General features: G+C 37.5%; 1 protein-coding gene across 5 annotated transcripts in view; it reads left to right on the top strand.

The window, feature by feature from the left end:
• The window catches only part of LOC123510276 (probable serine/threonine-protein kinase DDB_G0280133), a 39,111-nt gene extending 25,258 nt beyond the window's left edge, over positions 1-13,853 (top strand). For 4 of the 5 annotated variants that reach the window (XM_045265265.1, XM_045265266.1, XM_045265270.1 and 1 more), the window contains 5 exons: positions 256-393; positions 1,243-1,435; positions 2,163-2,360; positions 3,122-3,329; positions 7,744-13,853. In XM_045265265.1, the coding sequence (XP_045121200.1) occupies positions 256-393; positions 1,243-1,435; positions 2,163-2,360; positions 3,122-3,329; positions 7,744-7,791 (785 nt within the window). In that variant the 3' untranslated portion in view covers positions 7,792-13,853. The remainder of the gene's footprint in view (positions 1-255; positions 394-1,242; positions 1,436-2,162; positions 2,361-3,121; positions 3,330-7,743) is intronic. The other variant, XM_045265267.1, reaches the window with a different exon arrangement.
• Positions 13,854-17,586: the final 3,733 nt, after the last annotated feature.

Below are 17,586 nucleotides of genomic sequence, written 5' to 3' on the forward strand. Positions count from 1 at the left end.
TGTTGTTGCAAAATGTTTTCTTCATTGTCTTTTTAATGTTTCTGTGTTGTCTTGGTGATCTTTCAAAATACTATCTCCGAGCTCTCATAATTGTGCAAAATATTCCTAAACTTTCTTAAATAATCGTTCAAAATGGCAAAGGTTTCATAACAATCTTTGAAAATGTCCAAATAAGACTAGAATGAATATGGAAATGCATCATGGTACTGAAGGGGTTAATAGTGCCTCACTTCTAATCTCTTCATCTCCTCTCAGAACTGACGTCACTCCTGAAGGGAATGATGGAGAAGGACGTCAGTGCCCGCCTCACACTGCCACAGGTTGAGAAGCACCCCTGGACACAGCTGCCTTGTAACCCAGACCAATACACCTTCCATCATGTCGTGCACTGCTGTGAGTCTAACTTAACCTAACCTTCCATCATGTGCACTGCTGTGAGTCTAACCTAACCTAACCTAACCTAACCTAACCTTCCATCTTATTGTGCATTGCTGAGTCTAACCTAACCTAACCTATCCTCTCCTATCCTAACCTTAAACATATTACCCTTTTTTTATCCTATTTATTATTTTGAATTTAACATAACTTAACCTAATCTAACTTTAAATATATTCTTTTTTATCCTATTTGTTATTTTTCTCGCTGTTTTAGTTCAGTGCCCGGCATCTCACCAAGCACAAACGTACATTTCAGAGGGACATTTCAAAACAGGTACCTTTCTTGAACTAACACTCCTTCTGCCACAGCCTTCTCTTTCTTCCACAGCTGAGACACTAAACAAACATTTTTTCTCTTGAACCAACACTTACTCAGCCCTCCCATCACTGCTACAGCCTACTCTTTCTTCCGTAGACACCAACACAAGCATACATTTACCTTTCTTGAACTAACACTCCTCCTGTTACAGCCTTCTCTTTCTTCCACAGCTGAAACACTAAACACAAACATTTTCTCTTTTGGTTCTAGAGGCAGAGTGACAAGATTTCTATGTTATTAACTGTAGAAACACTCTTAAAAACCATGCTAATCATCTCTGTGGCCTTGGAAAACAGTCTTGATGAGAGAAGAAAGCATTTTTAAGGATGTTTTTATGGTTTTAGAGGCAGAGTGACAAGATTTCTACATTATTAACTGTAGAAAACTCTTAAAACCATGTCAGTCATCTGTGTGCCTTGAAAACAATCGTGGTGAGAGAACAAAGCATTTCTGAAAACCTGACACATCCTTGCCTTCCCGTCACAGCCAAGAGGGAAAGAAACCCCAAGCATTACCTCAGAGACTACATACAGAATGGGGAAGACACAGCTGCCTCTTCTCGGAGTTTTCTAGACGAGGAGCTCCATCAGAACCAGCTAGTGTCCACTCCTCCACCTGTACCAATCCGCCGGGCTAACTCCGCCACCACCCCACGTCGTCCTTCCCACCCTGGCAAGAAGTGAGTGCATTGTGGGTAAAGGATTGTGGATAATTCTCTCCTGCTGTGTGAATTTAAGTGGTATTTGAGTGGTTTTCTACTTTTGTCTGTCTGTTTTTCTATCTACCTGTCTTCTTGTTTGTCAGTACATTGTGGAGTGTGGATTGTGAGTGAAGGTGGATCTGAGTGGTGTTTGTGGTGATTTGAATGGTGTTTGTGTGATTTGAGTGGTGTTTGTGGTAATTTGAGTGGTGTTTGGGTGATTTGAGTGGTGTTTGGGTGATTTGAGTGGTGTTTGGGGGATTTAAGTGGTGTTTGTGGTGATTTGAGTGGTGTTTGTGGTGATTTGAGTGTGTTTGTGGTGATTTGAGTGTGTTTGTGGTGATTTGAGTGTGTTTGTGGTGATTTGAGTGTGTTTGTGGTGATTTGAGTGGTGTTTGTAGTGACTGGTGAGAAAAGATGTCTGTCTGTCTGTCCGTCTGTTTGCCTGTCTGTTTATATCTACTTCTCTGTCTCTGTCTCTTTGTTTGTTTATCTAGCTTTTTGTCACTGTGTCTATCTCTCTGTTTGCCTGTCTATCTATCTGTCTCTCTGTCTATCTGTCTCCTTGTCTGTCTATCTGTCTGCTTGTCTATCTATCTCTCTGTCTCCTTGTCTGTCTATCTGTCTGCTTATCTATCTCTGTCTTTGTCTATCTGTCTTATCTATCCATCTATCTATCTATCTATCTGTCTATCTATCTCCACAGCAGGGACAGATTATGGTCGGCCTCCCCTCTTAGTGTATGCCCCACAGCAGCAACAGCAACAGCAACAGCAACAGCAACAACAGCAGGCAGAAGTCACAAATGTGTTCCGGACCGCTGCTGTACCCCATGTGTTGTGTCCTGCTCCACACACTCCACGCACTCCAGGGCCTCCACCACCCACTCCCTCTCCTCCATCAGGTGTGTCACTACTTTGCTTAAGACTCTTGGTGGTGGTGGTGGTGGTGGTGGTGGTTTAAAGATTGATGTGTGAAAATATGTTTTTTTTTTTTTTTTTTTTTTTTTTTTTTCTTCTTTTTCTTCTTTTTCTCCCTTTTCTTCTTTTTCTTTTTTCTTTATCTTCTTTCTATGCTATGAAAACTTGTATTTTATTATTTGTTTTATTTTTCTTCTTCCTTTTCTTTCTTTCTTCTTCTTTTCTACTTCTTCTTCTTCTTCTTGATGGGATGTGGAAGATGTGCTATAAAAACTTGTGTTATTTAATTATTTTTTTCTTATTTTTCCTATTCTTCATTCTTTCTTTTTTTTTTTTTTTTTTTTTTTTTTTTTTTTTTTCTTCATGTTCTTGTTCTTTTTGTTCTTAAATTTTTCTTGTTCTCTATCTTTGTCTTCTTCCTCTTCTTGTTCTTTTTGTTCTCCTCTCCCCTCAATTTTCCTCTCTTTCCCTCTATATATATCAAAATTATTATTAATTCCCTCTTCCTTCCTCCTCATTATCATCTTTCCTATTCCCCCCAATTTTCCCCTTTTCCTCTCCATATATCAACATAACTATTACTTTCCTCCTCATTTTGCCTCATTATTTTCCCTATTTCCCCTCAACTTTCCTCTTTTTTCTCTATATATATATATATCAAAATTACTCTTATTATATTATTCCTTCTCATTATCTTCCGTATTCCCCTCAATTTCCTTCATATTCTCCTTTTTTTCCCCTACAGGAGTACAATCACAGTGGACTCAGCTTCTTTCTCCGCCTGCTCTCCTCCTCCTCCCCTCCTCCCCACCTCCTCCTCCTCCTCCTCCCCTCCACCACCCCCACCACTGCCACTGCCTCAGACTGGGCCAACACACAATGCAAGTCCACCTGTGTCTCTTCCACCTGCCGGGACTCTTCCGCGCCTCTCTCTGACTCCACGCCAACTTCAGGTAATGAGAGAGAGAGAGAGAGAGAGAGAGAGCCTGTATTCTGAAACCCTTTGCTCTCTCACCATCACTGCTTTTCAAAGGCTCCAGTTGAAGATACTCGTGTTTTTAAGAGTATTTCTATGGTTCTGATGATGGATTGGCAAGATTTCTAGTTTATTAACCCTTCCAGTACCAGAACACATTTTTATTATGAATTTTTGCATGTGATTAGGACACTTTATTGACATTAGGAAAGGTCTATGGAGGTCCGAAGATTAATGGGTCAGTCTTCACTATTTTAATCCCCACACAAGTTTCTAAAGCTGTATAAAAATCACCAAATAGTCACCAGAATGAATATGGAAATGTGAGTTTTGTTTACAGTTAGACCATTTTATTGACATTAGTAAGGGTCTATGGAGGTCAGAAGATTAATGGGCCACAGTCTTCACAATTTTAATCCCCCACGTAAGCTTCTGAACCTGTATAAAATTATCAGGTAGTAAGCAGTATGAATATAAAATGTGTCCTGGTACTAAAGGGATTGAATGCTTTGCTCTCACAACCTCAATGCTTTCCAAAGTCTTTAATTGAAGGCACTCATGTTTTGAAGGGTGTTTTATATGGTTCCGGTGAGGGATTAGCAACATTTCTGGCTAGTAAGGAGAAAATGTGCTGAAAATAAGATCAATTGTCTCTGTGGCCTTGGAAAATTGTCGTAGTGAGAGAGGGAAAGGCGTTTCTGAATAGGTGCCAGAGAGAGAGAGAGAGCGCAAGAGGCATATTGTTTTGTTATTTCTTTTGTTTGTCTTGTTAGTTATGATAATAATATGTGTGTGTGTGTACTTTTTTTTTTTTTTTTTTTTTTTTTTTTTTTTTTTTTTTATTTATTTATTTTTTTTTTTTTTGTTACTTCTATGTTCTTCATGTTGTTTATTTTATACATTTGCTTGTTTATTTTTGTTTTGTCTTGTTTTCCATCCTGTGTTTTATTTGCATGCATATTTTTCATTTTTTTCTGTCTTTTTTTTTCATTTTATTTCATTTTATTTCATTTATTTTTTTAGTCGAGTTCCTTTTAATTTCTGTTATGTGTTTATTTATTTATTTATTTATTTGTTTATCTATTGTTATGTTTACTCTTTTGTGTTTTCCTGTATTTGTTTGTTTGTTAAGGAGAGTTTTGCATGTTTGGTCAAAGTCTCCTGTTTGTTTTATATATTTTACTCTTTTTTTTACTTGCATTAGGCCAGCTGTAGCAGAGAGAGAGGGAGAGGGAGAGAGTGAGAGCGAGGGAGAGGTGAGTGTGATGTCCGCATGTCCGTTTTCTTTGTTAATTCTCCTTTTCTATTGCATTTTTTATTTGTTAAATGATTTTTGTGTGTTTTCTTTGTGTCACGACTCTCCTTTCTTCATTTTCTGTTTTTTTTATTATTATTATTATTATTTATTTTTCTTCTGTTGTTTTCCTTTGGGTTGGTGTGATATCTGATTTTTTTTTTTCCTTTTCTTTATCTATCTTTTTTATTTTCTATTGTAATTTTTTGGTTTTCTATATTTTTCTTTTTTCATTTTCAGTTCTTTTTATCATCTTTTTGTTTTTGTTTTTATTTTTCATCTTTCATTTCTTGCTATTTTTTCCTCTCTTACCTATTTACTATTTATTTTCTGTGCTATCTTATTTCTCCCTTTCTTATCTTGTGCTCTCTCTCTCTCTCTCTCTCTCTCTCTCTCTCTCTCTCTCTCTCTCTCTCTCTCTCTCTCTCTCTCTCTCTCTCTCTCTCTCTCTCTCTCTCTCTCTCTTAGTTTACTCTTTTGTCTTTCCACACACACACATTATCACCATTTCCCTCACTATTCCCTCATTTATCTCCCTTTTTTTTTATTATATTTTCATCTCTTCCCATCATTCTTATCTTATTTTCTCTCTTCCCACCTTTTTTTATCTTATTTTTTCTCTCTTCCCAGCATTCGCATCTTACTTTCTCACCTCACACGTCTTGCATCACATTTTCTTTCATCCCCGGCACCGTTTTCTATGTACGAGTCACATTTGTACCCACAGTCACCAGTAAGTCACATGTGTGGGTGTTCCTGGAGAGTTGATGCACAGATGTTGAGTGGTGATGGTAGAGGTGGTGGTGGTGGTGTAAGTGGTGATGATGGTAGTAGTAGTTGTAGTAGTAGTAGTAGTAGTAGTAGTAGTTGTTGTTGTTGTTGTTGTGTTTCATTTGGTGTTCTGATGTGTGTTTCATTCTATGGTGTTCTATCTAACTCTATCTTATTCTGTTCTGTCTCCTCTATTGCCCAAACTAACCAAATATTTATAAGACAGTGCTTTTCTATTACTATATTCTCTCTCTCTCTCTCTCTCTCTCTCTCTCTCTCTCTCTCTCTCTCTCTCTCTCTCTCTCTCTCTCTCTCTCTCTCTCTCTCTCTCTCTCTCTCTCTCTCTCTCTCTCTCCTGTTATTAACCCCTTCAATAATGTGATTCATTTTTAACCTGAGATTTGTGTCCATTAGACCATTTTATAGACATTAGGAAGGGTCTATGGAGGACAAAAGATTAATGGCCACAGCTTTCACTATTTTAATACCCCACATAAATTTCTGAAGCTGTATAAAATCACCAAATAGTCACCAGAATGAATATGGAAATGTATCACTGAAGGGGTTAAACTAGAATATTTAAGACTCCTATTATCTTCTACTCTATTCCGTCTCTTGTATAGCTAATCTAAGCAAACATTTATCAGACAGTGCTAATCTACTTTATTCTACTCTATCATCCCTCTCTCTCTCTCTCTCTCTCTCTTCTATTATTAAACTAGAATATTCAAGTTTGCTTTTGTTTTCTGTTCTTTCTCTTCTACAATTAAGCTAAATTAGAGTCCATAAGGCAGTGTCTTTTCTTCACAACATGAACTAAAAACCTTCAAAACAACACTTTCTTATCTTCTACTCTTATCTCTTTTATAATCAAGCTAAACTAGAATTCACTAGACAACGCCTTCTCTTTCCCACTACATGAACTAGAAAACCTTCCAATGACACTAGCTTTTATCAGTAACGTGAACCTAATCCTTCATAGCCATCCCTTAAATTGAACCTCAGGACTCAGCCATCCAAACTTAACTTAACCTAATCTAACCAGAACCAGACAGAAACGACAGTAACAACAATACCTCCTCTCCGCAGAATTTTCAAAACAGCACTATTTTTTTTACCAGTAACACGAACCAGAACCTTATCCATCCCTTAAATTGAACCTCAAAACTCAGCCATCCAAACTTGACTTAATCTAACCAGAACCATGAAGACATAAATGGCAGTAACAACAGTATCTCCTCTTCTCAGAACTTTCAAAACATTATTTTTTTTTACCAGTAACACAGACCAAGACCTTCTTATCGATCCCTTAAATTGAACCTCAAGACTCCAGCATCCCTCATATGCCTTGAACCAGAACCATGAAGATAGAAACAATAACAATAGTGACTCCTCCATGACACTATCTTTTATCAGTAATATGAACTAAAACCTTCTTATCTATGTCTTAAATTAAATCCAAGACTCAATCATCCCTTGTACACCTTGAATTAGAACCATGAACACAGCATCAACATTAATATTAACACCCTTTCCTCAAAACCTTCAAAGCGACACTGTCTTTTATCAGCAACATGAACCAGAACCTTTTTATCCATCCCTTGAATTGAACCCCAAAACTCGGCCATCCCTTGTAAGCCTTGAACCAGAATCATGAACACAGCATGAACATTAACAATAACACCTTTCTTCAAAACCTTCAAAGCAACACTATTTCTTATGAGTAACATGAACCAAAACTTCTTACCCATCCTTTGAACTGAACCTCAAGTCAACACCATTCTTTGTACACCATGAACCACCAGAACCATGAAGACAGATTGAAGTAGAACCATAAGGACACCAGCAACTATAACACCTTTCTTCACCACGAACTACAAACATAAACATCCAGCAGCTCTTAAAAAAGTTAATGAAGTTGATAGGTTGAAATAGATAAGGCATATTTCACATAGGGAATGCCATTAAGTATGTCCGAACACCTTGCAGTTTCTCTTGTGGTTTTCAGCTTTAAGGTTGAGATAATGAAGATCCTGTACCGAGCAGGATTAGATCAGTGTTAGTGGTCTTAACCCCTTCAGTACTGGGACACATTTTTACCTTGAGATTTTTGTACAATTAGACCATTTTATTGACATTAGGAAGGGTCTATGGAGGTCAGAAGATTAATGGCCATAGTCTTCACTATTTCAATCCCCCCCACATGAGTTTCTGAAGCTGTAGAAAATCACCAAATAGTCACCAGAATGAATATGGAAACATGTCATGGTGCTGAAGGGAATTAACACAAGATCACCCAAACAAAACCTGTCCACCTGTATTGCAGACTCAGGAAGCAGCCACAGTACTCTTGATGACCCTTGCTGCCCATTAAGCCCCTGCCCTGCTGATTCCACCTGCCACCACCACCACCATCACCATACGTCAAGCGGGGACCAGCACCACAGCCACAGCCGCAGTCATGGGTCGTCCAGCTGTGAGGGAAGCCAAGGCGCATGTCACTCCTCCAGGGATGCCAGCTGCTGCTCAGACCATTGTTCCAGCTGGCAGGAGGGCTCACTGTCACTGTCAAGTAGAACTAAACAGGATTTCCTAACCTCTCTCTTCTCATACTCCTCCTCATCAGCTTCCTCCTCCTCCTCCAGTTCCTCCTCCTGCTCCTCCTCCTGCTCCTCCTCCTCGCCAGAATCCAGCCCTCACAAGTCGCAGAAGTCGTCTAACTCGGCTTTCAACAGTGACGCTTTGTTCTACAGTGAGCCTTTCTCCTTCAGTGACCTCCTGAGCCTCACCGACCTTGACCTAGTGGAGGGTGTCTTGCCGCATCCCTGTGACTCCCTCTGGGATGACAGCAACCCTGACAGCCCCTAGCCTAGTGACCTGACCTCAAGTGTGATCTCCTATTTCTACAAGGTTGTAATGCACTGCAATTTTTTTTTCTGGCATCTGTTTCTTGTTTTTTTTACCTTTTCTTTTCTTTTATCACCTTGTTTCTCCTTTATTTTGTCTTTCTATATCTCTTCTGTGTTTTCTGGGTTATTTCTGTTCATTTTCCCATTTTTATTCTCTTTCTCTTCTTCCTTTTTTGAACTTATTCCTCTCTTTCATCTCCTTGTCTCTCATTTACTTTCTTTTTTCACATCTTTTCTCTAAGTTTTGTGTTGTACTCTTTTATTTCCTTCCTTTCTCCCTTTCTCTCCATTTTTTCCACATTTTCCTTGTTTTTAGCACATTTTTCCTTGTCTTTTTTAATCCCAGTGTGTCATTTACATCCTCTCTTGGTCTCCTCCATTGCCAATCATTTAAAGTCCCCATTTTAAAGAGTTACCGTTTATCTCTGTCTTTCTCCTCATACAGGGAATCTAGGCATTATTTTTGTATGAGAACTCTTTGAAAATATTTGTCTTGTATGCATTTATGTAATAGTTAAGGAGATACCAAGCCTCAGTAATATAAGAGATGATATGTAGGCAAGTGAAATGCAAGACAGAACAGAAGAGTGTCGTAAAAGTGAGAGATTATTGTGTATTGCTGGTTCATAATTGTATTTTTTCATACGGGACATCATTACGTGGTTAGATTTATCATTTATCTTTGTTTCTGTATGATTTTGAGAATGTCAGTGATGGTGTTATGGATGTCTGAAGAGTCTGATTACTGGAAATGTTCTCTTCAGTCCCTCTATTATTTATTTATTTTTTTTTTTTCTTATTTTTAGCATGTTCTTTTAAATTGGCACCTTTCATTTTGTCTATAGATTCAAAAGACATGACTGATTTTAGTTATATGTTTTAGATTATTGATAACGTTCTCTTCAGTCCCTCTCTATATTTTTTTTCAGCACGTTTTAATAATCTCTGCCTTTCATTTCATCTATGCAATTCAAAAGACATGACTGATTTTAGTTATATGTTTTAGATTATTGATAACGTTCTCTTCAGTCCCTCTCTATATTTTTTTTCAGCACGTTTTGATAATCTCTGCCTTTCATTTCATCTATACATTTCAAAAGACATGATAGATTTTAGTTCTACTCTTTAGGTTATTGGTAACTTCTTAGTGTTTATTTTCTTGCCAGTTTTGACATTTTAAGGTTTTGATTTACAGATTTCTCTTCCTTATTTTATTTCTTTCCTTGGGTTTTTAAAGTGTGGATCTTCTGAGGCAGCCTTGATTTGCAGTTATATTTACGTATAACAGAATATACTTTTGTATTCTGGGTGTGTATACAATATGGCCCGGTTATGATGCTAAACACCAGGTGAATATTCTTTTTATTTACGTATAGCAGAAAAATGCCTTTGTATTCTGGGTGTGTATACAGTATGGCCCGGTTATAATGCTAAAACACCAGGTGAATATTTTAAGTCATTTCAACATCAAGTGACAAAAATTATATAAGATTCTAAAGTTCATGAAGTTTTGTGTATTATAACAGGGACGTCTTGTATTTGCCTGCGGGATTTATGCGTGAGATGTTCGTATGCTTAATTTTTTTTCCTTTTATGTAAGAGAGGAGGACTGGCCAAGGGCAACAAAAATGTAAAGAAAAAAAAGGCCTACTCAGTCACCAGTCCCCTTACAGAGCTGATAGAATTGAAACACTCACACACACGGACAAAGGGAGGGACTGTTTGTTGTCTTCAGAGATACCTTTGTGTTGTTCAAAGTGCAGTGCCAGAAACAATAGTGAATAGACAAACTTGATAGATACAAACTACTACTACTATTACTACTATTACATGTACTACTAGCAAGAGAAATTAATCACTAGACAGTATAAGCAAAACGCATGGAAACGCTGGTAAAAATCTTGCCTGTACGTATATTTTACTTAACGCAGGACAAGTTATAGCGTCAGAACATTTATAATAGCATCACAATTAATCGCAGAACTTGCATGTTGAGTTCTCACATAACCTCACCATTTGCTGGACACGATTCACCATGCCTGACACCTCACCATCACTATCACTGCCCCCGTTTTGTGAGGTGCACCAGGCTCGTCACCTCACCATCACAGTGTTAGCAGCAGCAGCAACAGCCAGAGTATTCACAGTCATGCAATCTCTTATATAAGCTGCAAGGAGATAGGCACTTTATTTCTTTGTTTCTCTTGTTTTTACCTCACTGTTTGATGTTTATCTTTTTTAATTTTTTTGAAGTTGTCTGATTGTGGTTCATTTTTGTATTTTTTTTACTTTCACAGTCAAGCAGTCTCTTATTCAAGCTGCAAGGAGATTAGGCACTGTTTCTCTTATTCATATGTTTTCTAGTTCACTATAAGATGTTTTAATTTATTATTACTTTTTTTCAAGTTGTCTGTTTTTTAATGGTTCATTCAGCAGGCAATATTGACTAATTTTTTGTATCTTTTAGTTTGTGTCATGTTTACTTCAATTTTCAAGATGTAACTCTTTGTGCAGACTTTTAAAAGCAATGCCAACTTCTTTTGTTTGGTTTAGATAAAGAAAGTATTGGTTTTAATCATGTTTTGCTGCTGCTTCAGTTGTTTTTTGTCATTACTACATCTTGGCTTCAAATTTTATGCTCGGATTCATTATGCAAACTTTAAATACCTGTGTGACTCTGTGTTGTCTTGTATTGGTAAGGAAAGTGTTGATTTTTGTGCTTCTCCACATCACAGGTGGCTTTGGTTCATTAGGGCACAGGTGCAAAGATTCAGATTTATCAAGCGAACTTTGTAATGTCAGGATCAAGTGGTTAGGTTTATTTAGATTTATATTTTGTCATAGTAAAGATTTATTCCAATTTCCGTGCTCCTCAGGTGACTGCAATCAATTATGTCACAGGTAAAACGTTACATTCATATTAACAAACAGGAAAACCTTCATAAAAAAAACACATTCTTGGTTCACGTCTTTGTTTAAATTCACAGAGCAAACTTCTCAAAATACTGAAGTCGTTACATTTGCTCGCATACGTTTTACAAGGCATTGCTTTGTTAACGCCCTTCACATATTACTGAGCCCACTTCTGACGCATGAAACAGATGTACACACACACACACACACACACACACTCCAGTCAGAACCCTCTTGTAGGTAGTGTAAGTTCATTTTTTATACAGAACCACAAATCATAGGGTAGCGTATTTTTGTCGCCTCGTCTCCTTCCTTCCCAGTCTCTCCATTTCTCTTAGGCCATTATATACGTAACTTCTCAATCAGGCACAGTGTTCATGAGCAGAAGTCACTTGCTGCATTCACTTCCACTTGTAGCGTTTTCCTTCAGTCTTAAGTCCACAGATCTTCTCACAGCATCAGTTGTTGGGTTTTGTAAGGCTGACAGATCGTGGTACTTAGACTCAGGGAAACAGAGACTTAACCCCTTCGACACTGGGACACATTTTTACCTTGAGATTTGTGTATGGTTAGACCATTTTATTGACATTTGGAAGGGTCTATGGAGGGCTGAATGTTAATGGCCACAGTCTTCATTATTCTAATCCCCCACATTAGTTTCTGAAGCTGTAGAAAATCACCAAATAGTAATGAATAGAGAAATGCATTATGGTACTCAAGGGGTTAAACTGTAGAATCCTGAAGCAGAGGCTATTTATACCAGGCTGACAATCCCATACAGTGTGAGACAACCAACACACCACACTGTCTAATCGATGTTTATGTATGCACCAGCCTGGCATTCTTGTCTGTGTATATGCAAAGCTGGCACAGACTAACACTTTACTCACATTAACCCCTTCAGTACTGGAACACATTTTTCCTTGAGATTTGTGCATGATTAGACCATTTTATTGACATTAGGAAACATCTATGGATGTTAGAAGATTAATGGCCAAAGTCTTAACTAGTTTACTCACCCACATAAGTTTCTGAAGCTGTATAGAATCACCAAATAGTCACCAGAATGAATATGAAAACATGTCATGGTACTGAAGGGGTTAATATCAGACACTCCTACACAGAAAAAGTCTCATGGCTCACCTTTCTACACTTGAATAGTATAAAAGGAGCTAAACAAGATCATTACTATAAAAAGCTTGCAATATAAGTCAATGCAGTATTGGTAAGAGAGGCAGTGAATGCATTAAGTGACCCTCTGATTATGACAGCCCTAGTACTTTAACAGAAGAACATCTAAGGGGAGAAGCTAGTCAGTGTTGCCTTACATGATATATATAAACTACCACTCCACTGTAGAGACAACTTGTGTACTGCATAGACCTGTGGATGTCTGTGTCTCTCTCTCTACTCAGTCACCTTTGTTATTTCTGAGTATGTGAAGCTCTTATTGTTCTCAGGATGTGTTGATAATCCAAATGCAGGTCAGGATTTATTTTATTTTTCATTCTCATTTTTTTTCTTGGTTTTGTACTGTTTAAAAATGTCTTTTCTTTTATTCCTCATTGTTCTGTAATTATTATATGCTTTTCTCATTGTTTACTTATTTATTATGTTGTGTCCTTGATTTTTTTTTTTTTTTTTTTTTTTTTTTTCATTATCTTGTTTCGTTCTTAGTTTTGTAGTTTAAAAATGTTCTTTCATTATTCTTCCCTATTCTGTCATTCTTTATTCTTTTTCTAATTTCTTACATATCTTATTTATTATATTTTGTGTGTCATTGAAGGATTTTTATTTTCCACTCCCTTGTTTCTTGGTTTTATACTGTTTAAAAATGTCTTTTCTTTATTCTTCTCTTATTCTGTCATTCTTTTATTCTTCTCATTTTTTATAGATTTTATTTATTATGTTGTGTCTCTCCTTGTTTCTAATCTGTCATGGTGTGTAAAGGTTTGTTTTATTTATTTTCAACAAGATAATCTTCTCTCATAAGTTATTGAATTCAGGAGTAGGTGTGTTTTTGTCATTATTATTGTTTTATCCATTCTCTCCGTCTTTCCTTGGTTTTATCTGGCGTGGTTTGTGAGATTTGAGTGAATCAACTTTTCTCAACCGTGACTTTAGTTTGGTGTGTTTGAAAGAGTCTGATTTTGTCTTTTTTCTCTTATTATTATGTCAGTTCAGTGTAGTGTTTGAGAGAAGACAAATCTGTCTTTCTCACTCATTCATTCAGTATTATTTTGTTTGAGAGAGTGAATTAACTTTCCTCAACCATGACCTCAGTTTGAAAGAGCCTGATTTTTGTCTTTCATCGTGTTTGAGATCTCGAGAGTCAGTTTATTTCCTCCTTGGTCACGTTTAAGAGAATCCCAACTTTTTGTGGTGCACTGTTCACCATTGCTCCCGTCGCCGACCTTGCTGTGCTGTCAACATTCCAGGCAAGATTGTGTCAAGGTACAAATTAACATTAAGTTGCTTCTTCTTCTTGCCAAGTCGAAGACACGTTTAGTTTGTATTACTACTATTTCTTGATTTATTTTATACCTACAGTGATTATTATACATTATTGTCATTACCTTTTATTGATCTGGCCAATTATACTTAACACTATTCAGTGATTTGTGTGTATTTCCACCTTCAACCCCTTCAATACTGGGACACATTTTTACCTTAAGATTTATGTATGATTAGTCCATTTTATTGACATTAGGAAGGGTCTATGGAGGTCAGAAGATTAAGAGCCACAGTCTTCACAATTCTAATCCTCACAAGTTTCTGAACCTGTATAAGATCACCAAATAGTAAGCAGAATGAATATGGAAATGCGTCATGGTACTGTAGGAAGTGACAAATTAGACCCATATTAAAAAAGCTTTTCTTTATCACCACCTGACTATTTTCAAAGGCCACAGAGATAATTAGGTGAGGTATAAAGGGTGTTTCTCTTGTTGATACAGTAGAAAACTTGTTAACATGTCACTAGAATTACATAAACATCCTCAAAAACCCTTGTCACTTCAACTAGAACCTTTGAAAAGAGTATTTGTCTTGTTAATAATGCAGAAAACTTGTTGACATGTCACTAGAATCAGAGAAACACCCTTAAAAACCTGTGTCAATTCAAGAAGTGCCTTTAAAAAGTATTTGTCCTGTTGATAATGCAGAACACTTGTTAACATGTCACTAGAATTACAAAACATCTTTGACAAACCCATGTCACTTCAACTAGATCCCTTTGAAAATAGTGAAGGTGCTGTGAGGTGTGAAGTGTTTCAGAATCTGAGCCTAAGAGAGAGAGAGAGAGAGAGAGGATAACTTTGCATACAGATGGGCAACAGAAATAGGAGTAAGAAAGAAGAAAATAGCTGAAAAATTGATGAAGATAAAACATAATAGCAATGATATAGTTAGAAAATGAAAAGATAGGCAGACTAGTAAAAACATGATAGATAGACATATGGAAGAAGTAGACAGTGAAAGAAAGAAAAGAGGAAAGGTAGGTAGCAAAGAAAGAATAAATGAAAATAGATGAACAGTAAGAGAAAGAAAAATAGAATAACATAAAGAACAATATACGTATAAAGAAGAATAAAAAAAAAAAAAAGAAGGGGGCAGAAAAGAGGAAGAGAGGAATAAGAATAGATGAACAGCAAGAGAAAGATAAGAATAACATAAAACGATAATAATAGAATAACAATAAAAATAGTAACAATATATAAAGAAGCAGAAAGTGAAAGAAAGAAAAGCGAAAAAGATAGATAGCAATGAAAGAATAAATATATAAAAAAAACAGCAAGAGAAAGATCAGAATAACAGAATCACATTAAAAACAGACAAACTCCACATGTAATATCAGATGAGCCTTCACATACCAAATACGCCTCGATTAATTAGTGTTGGCATAGGTAACAGGTAACAGCAGGTAGTCACAGCACACCCACCCTCACCTGTCCTCTCGTGTGGGCAGGGCAGCCGTGATTATCGATACGGCATTGGCTGGATTGGCGTGCGTCAGTGATTAAATGGATAGATAGAATACCATTAGATCCTCGTGGCTACATAGAGTAATGGATAGATAGATAGATTTACAGCAAAAAATAATGAGAATGACGGGCAGATAGATTCACAACGTCGCCGAACACACACGCACGCACAGCTTAATTAAATACACATCACAGTCTAGACAGATCCATAGCTTAGCCAGACAGGTAGACACGGCTCCAGTATATTCATGTGTCGCCTCATTATAACGCCAAGGTAGTGAGTGTGTGACAAGCCTCGTAACACCCCACTAGTCACCTCGCAGAGACAGCCAGCAGGCCGCCTCCGCCTTCCGCAGACATGATGAGACGAGACGCCTTGCTCCTTATCTGAATCACTTTCGCGCCTCAGACCACCTTCACTATCTTTCAAAGTACTATAGTTGAAGTGACGTTGGTTTTTAAGGATGTTTCTGTGTTTCTAGTGACATGTTAACAAGTTTTCTGCATTATCAACAAGACAAAATACTCTTTAGAACCCGGCTAATCGTCACTGTAGCCTTTGAAAATGGTCGTGGTGAGAGAGGGAAGCGTTTTTATCACCACGACTATTTTCTAAGGCCACAGATATGATTTGCCGGATTCCCAAGTGTTTCTCCTGCTAGTAGTGTAGGAATATTGTTAATCCATCACTTGAATCGTAAAATTAGCTTTGGAAACGCGTGTGATTTCTGCTGTAGAGGTTTTGGATGTAGATAGTTGAATGTGAGGCACAGAAACGTCAGAATATGATGCGAGGTGTTCAAACGATGATTAGGAAAGTAACGCAACCTTCCCACAAATCTAGAGACATGCTTGGGGATGATAGGTGAAAATAGGGAGGCATATTTCGTAGAATAAAAGAAAGGACTGCCATGTGTAGGCCTCAAAGCTTAATTTTTTGCAGCCGTCCTTGTTTTCTTGACCTGTTACGTTCTTATGATGCCTTTTCTTATGTAGAAAAGCTCCATATTCAGAAACGCTTCCTTCTCTCACCGCGACCATTTTCAAAGGCCACAGAGTTTTTTAAGAGTATTTCCCTGTTGATAATGCAGAAAATGTGTTAACATGTCACTAGAATTAAAGAAACATCCTTAAAAATCCGTGTCACTTCAACTAGAGCCTGTAAAAAAGTATTAATCCTGTTGATAACGCAGAAAACTTGTTAGCATGTCACTAGAATTACAGAAACATCCTTAAAAACCCGTGTCACTTCAACTAGAGCCTGTAAAAAGATTATTAATCCTGTTGATAACGCAGAAAACTTATTAGCATGTCACTAGAATTACAGAACCATCCTTAAACACCTGTGTCACTTCAACTGGAGCCGTTTGAAAATAGTGAAGGTGCATGCTGTGAGGAGTAATAGTGTTTCAGGATGTGAGCCAATAATTTGTCCTTCCATGATAAAATGTGTTGCCCTTTCCTCAAACCGTGAATTGAAGAAATGAACTATGAAATTCCTGTAACCTTAAACTAGCCTAACTCAATCCAACAGTAGGCTAGGCAGATCAACACCCTGACGTCATGATTTGTTTCACTTATTATCTTATCCTATGACTTCCTTCACACTGTGGCCCGTATTTAGAAACGCTTTGCTCTCTCACCAAGACAATTTTCAAGGCCACAGAGATGACTAGGGTTGTTTTCAAGAGTGTTTCTCCAGTTAATAATGTAGAAATCTTGTTACTCTGCCTCTAGCACCGTAAAAAAAAAATATATATATGCTTAAAAACGAGTATTCTATCACCACGACTATTTCCAAGGCCATAGAGATAACTAGCGGGATTTTCAAGAGTGTTTCTTCAGTTAATAATATAGAAATCTTTTCACTCTGTCTATAGAACTGCAAAAATACCTTAAAAAACTCATGTCAATTTAAGTAAACCCTCTTGAAACAGTGAAGGTGAGGCACAGAAGTGTTTGAGAATACGAGCATACAACAATGAGAGGACGTGGCGGCCTGACAACTATAATCGCAGTGCTTTGTACCCCGTGACACAGTTCGTCTGGCCACGCCCCTACAAGCATTCTCCAACTGCCGGACACACACACGGACACACAGACATAACGCGGACACACACTCCCTCCCTCCCTCCCTCCCTCCCTTCCTCCTTTCTTTATCGCTCCCAAGGCAACGCTATAAACTGTTTCTTGCACGCTTTGTTCTCACATCGACTGCTTTTCAAAGGTCACATCGACGATTACACGGTTTCTCATGGGTGTTTTTCTTGTTAATAATTCAGGGTATTCATTAAACTACCCCTGGAATCATGAAAACAGACCTGAACACCGGGAATTCTGCCACTACATTAAATAAGGATTCAT

This window comes from Portunus trituberculatus, chromosome 28 (assembly GCF_017591435.1).
Source record: "Portunus trituberculatus isolate SZX2019 chromosome 28, ASM1759143v1, whole genome shotgun sequence".
In the NCBI taxonomy this organism is placed as follows: domain Eukaryota; kingdom Metazoa; phylum Arthropoda; class Malacostraca; order Decapoda; family Portunidae; genus Portunus; species Portunus trituberculatus.